At 36.5% G+C, this 3,157-nt stretch overlaps 1 protein-coding gene across 1 annotated transcript; it reads left to right on the top strand.

Annotated features, from left to right (window-relative positions):
• The first annotated feature begins 1,170 nt into the window (after positions 1–1,170).
• Positions 1,171–2,113, top strand: LOC148781027 (uncharacterized). Its single transcript, XM_088873678.1, has 2 exons — positions 1,171–1,408; positions 1,822–2,113. Exons 1-2 carry the CDS (start codon positions 1,261–1,263, stop codon positions 2,049–2,051), a joined length of 378 nt encoding a protein of 125 aa, XP_088729804.1. The 5' UTR covers positions 1,171–1,260; the 3' UTR covers positions 2,052–2,113.
• Positions 2,114–3,157: the final 1,044 nt, after the last annotated feature.

The following is a 3,157-nucleotide window of genomic DNA, read 5'->3' as shown; positions in this document are numbered from 1 at the left end:
TTTAGACCTTAATTTGACTAATAGCATGAATACTCACGTGGGTTCATACAAGAGCTAAGGTCTTTTAAAGGCACAAAAACCCAACATCACGTGTTTTTCATTATTTCTTGTATTTCATTATTTATTCTGCTGTAACAATTTACTCTTAGAAAGGAATTTCAATATAATAACTCGATTCTGCAACCACATTGCGAAGCACGTGCTGTTGGCTACTAAATAATGAATGGTAAATATGGCTGTCTTCCAATAGGTTTTCTTCTACAGTTTAAAAAGTTCATAAACATAAATATGGGGATCCTTCTTTTTGGAACTTTTATAGATTACCACATTTTAGCTAGTTTTTTGCTGTGCTCTTTCTCAAGCTTCAAACATTTAGCATGTCAGTTTTCTAATCTTAGATCCCTATTTTATGTATGGCTCTAATCATCTTCCGTCCAAATTTGTACTTTTTTTCTGCGATGTCTTTATTGTAACTATGTAAATATCAGTGCAGTTGTTCCTTTCCTTTTTCTTCCTTTCCTTTTCAATGGATTGCTAACTATCATCCACTACATAAAAACTAAAACAAAGTAGATAATCTGATCTGATTCATGTAATAAGTTCAGTCATCACGAATTCATGTAGTTGACTCATAGATGGCTTAGATTGAATTTCTCGGCTTTAGTTGTTGTAACTATATCATATACCAGTTCCATGTTGTATGCGGCACACCAATGAAATCTATAATCTGTTTTTGAAGATGGATTCTGGATTTTAGCCTAAATTGCTGACATGTACTATGGAGGTTTCACCATCCATCATCATGAAATGGCACTGATCCTGTCCTGTGTGCTGTATACAAACAACACTGGTGTATGGTATACTAACCCTTAGTTATAAGATCTGTAGGAATATTTCCTACCCTTGGAAAGAAAATTGATTACTCCATAACTTAATATAATGGTTTTACAAAGGGTACTCAAGAAACCTAGACAAGGCACAATATGAAAAGATGTGCATTGAACATTTCTTTTTCCTTCTAATTTGTTATTGATTGTTACACAGTGATATAATGGCCTCCTCTTTTGCATATCCTCGTGCAATCAAATAAAGCCTTTTGCATATTGCGTAGGCAATGGTTTATGTGCATTTCTTGGGCTTACAAATATAAGCACTGGGTGTTTAGGGGGCAAAAAAAAAAGAGATTCATTTTTCTTTCGTTATTTTACTTTCAGCCTCTAACAGAGCTTCCTGATAAGAAATGTAAGAGATGTGGGTTATATGAGAGACAAATTATCTGATGATACTTTCGATGAGTGGGAGCTTTGCCCTGATGAATTCAAGGGTCCAGAAGGCAGATACATTCACTTTAAGGATAAAGAGTTCAATGCCACATTTTTGTGTCCTGAGTGCATACCACTCGAATCTGGTGAGTTTTTCAGTGGCATCACTTAGGTCAACTATGAACAATCTTACATTTCTGCATTTTATTTCTCTTTTTTTGTGTTTCACTGTTGTTGACCCCATCATAAATGCAGCAGTACACCATATGTTAGTGGTGTAAGTTATGGGGTACACCACAGGGACTTCCAACATCCTTTCCTGATGATGGATGATGGATGTTGGAGATTAACTGTTCTCAGGTGAATGTACATTATGTGGGATGATGGTTAATCTCTACCATCCTTCTTCAAGAACAGACATTGGCACTGTTCAGTATTGTAAACCATATACTATGTCCCGCATTTGTAAAGGTATACTACCCATTACATACAAACACATCTTGTGGATGGTGTATGGCCTTCCCGTTTACACACCATCACGGTCTTATGGTTTTTGCAGGTTCTAGTGGAAGTTCTACTCCAAGTAGACGAGAAAAAGACAAGAGTAACCATCAGTTATTTGTAGAAATCTTTGTTAGTATTGTGGTTCTGGATTTATCTGTTGTTGGAGCTGGGGCTCTATACAGGTATTGGCGTAGGAAGAAAAGGGAAGAAGAACAAGCACGATTTCTTAAGTTATTTGAAGAGGAGGATGATATAGAGGACTTGAGTCTCGGAAATGTGATTTGATGTGTTGGTCTCTGAAATTTTGGTTTGTTCTCTTTATAGATCTGTGTAAAATCTTCTTTCTATAATATAATGTCACAAATGATCTTGAACACCACATCATGAGGTCGTAATTTTGTCAGTCCTGCTTACAGTTCATTTTGATTTATGTGAACAGGTTCTTTTGTGTGTGCGTGAGAGAGAGAGAGAGAGAGAGAGAGAGAGAGTTTTGTTGGGCCAAATAATTCCTGCAGCTTCTCCCTTTTTCCTTGACTTCCCATGCATTTCTGAAACTGTTCTAAATCGCACCAGAACTCATAAAATACGGTTTACTAAAGGTTTTGAAGGGGTTCTTTACAAAAACATTCATTGGCTCTATTATTCTGGTTCCATCCAAATTTAAAGCGCTTGAAGACACCTTTATTTTGCTTTCAATTTTCACAAGCATTCTCGTCACTCTGGATCTCAACTGGCATGTAAGCGAACAACAGATGAGAAATCTGATGAGATCTATACCTCCAAGCACAACCGATTTGGCGTCCCTAGCTCTTGTGCTTCTTTTTCATTAAGGTTCTTTTTGTTTTCTTAGTATTGCATCATCTTTCCTTGGAAAAGATGAGAGATCACTCTGGATCTCAACTCGCAAGTAAGCGAATAACAGATGAGAAATCTGATGAGATCTATACCTCCAAGCACAACCGATTTGGCGTCCCTAGCTCTGTGCTTCTTTTTCATTGAGGTTCTTTTTGTTTTCTTAGTATTGCATCATCTTTCCTTGGAAAAGAAAACATAATCTCACTTGTTTTTCAATACAAACCAATTCATTTTTAAAGGATGGCCCCTCTAAAGACTTTCTCTTTGTGTTTTTTCTTCTCCTTTGGCGAGTTGATCACCAGATCTAAATTGTTGATATATTGTTCTAGTTATCTCATTCAAGGAGATGTCGGCATGATACCTTTGCTACAGTTCTGCCAAGGAGTCACCCAGTAGGTAATTACGATCTGCAATGGCTGAGCTATCCTGATGAAATTTGAGTTTCAGTGAAAAGTTGTTTCATTTTTCTCATCTCACTTGCTGATATCCAAAATTTGAGTATATTTTTATCTAACATACCTAGTAATGTGTCTGAA

The sequence above is a fragment of the Amborella trichopoda genome, chromosome 8, assembly GCF_054954075.1.
Source record: "Amborella trichopoda isolate Santa Cruz 75 chromosome 8, AtrichopodaSantaCruz75HAP2 v2.0, whole genome shotgun sequence".
Lineage (NCBI taxonomy): Eukaryota > Viridiplantae > Streptophyta > Magnoliopsida > Amborellales > Amborellaceae > Amborella > Amborella trichopoda.
The sequence above is the reverse complement of the archived record's forward strand: the minus strand, read 5'-3'. Positions and strand labels throughout refer to the sequence as shown.

What these genes read in the sequence shown, in the direction of transcription:
- LOC148781027 (XM_088873678.1), top strand. Translation starts at nt 1,261, where the DNA reads ATGAGAGACAAATTATCTGATGATACTTTCGATGAGTGGGAGCTTTGC. An exon ending in GTGCATACCACTCGAATCTG is followed by an intron (nt 1,409 to 1,821) that starts GTGAGTTTTTCA and finishes TGGTTTTTGCAG; the next exon opens with GTTCTAGTGGAAGTTCTACT.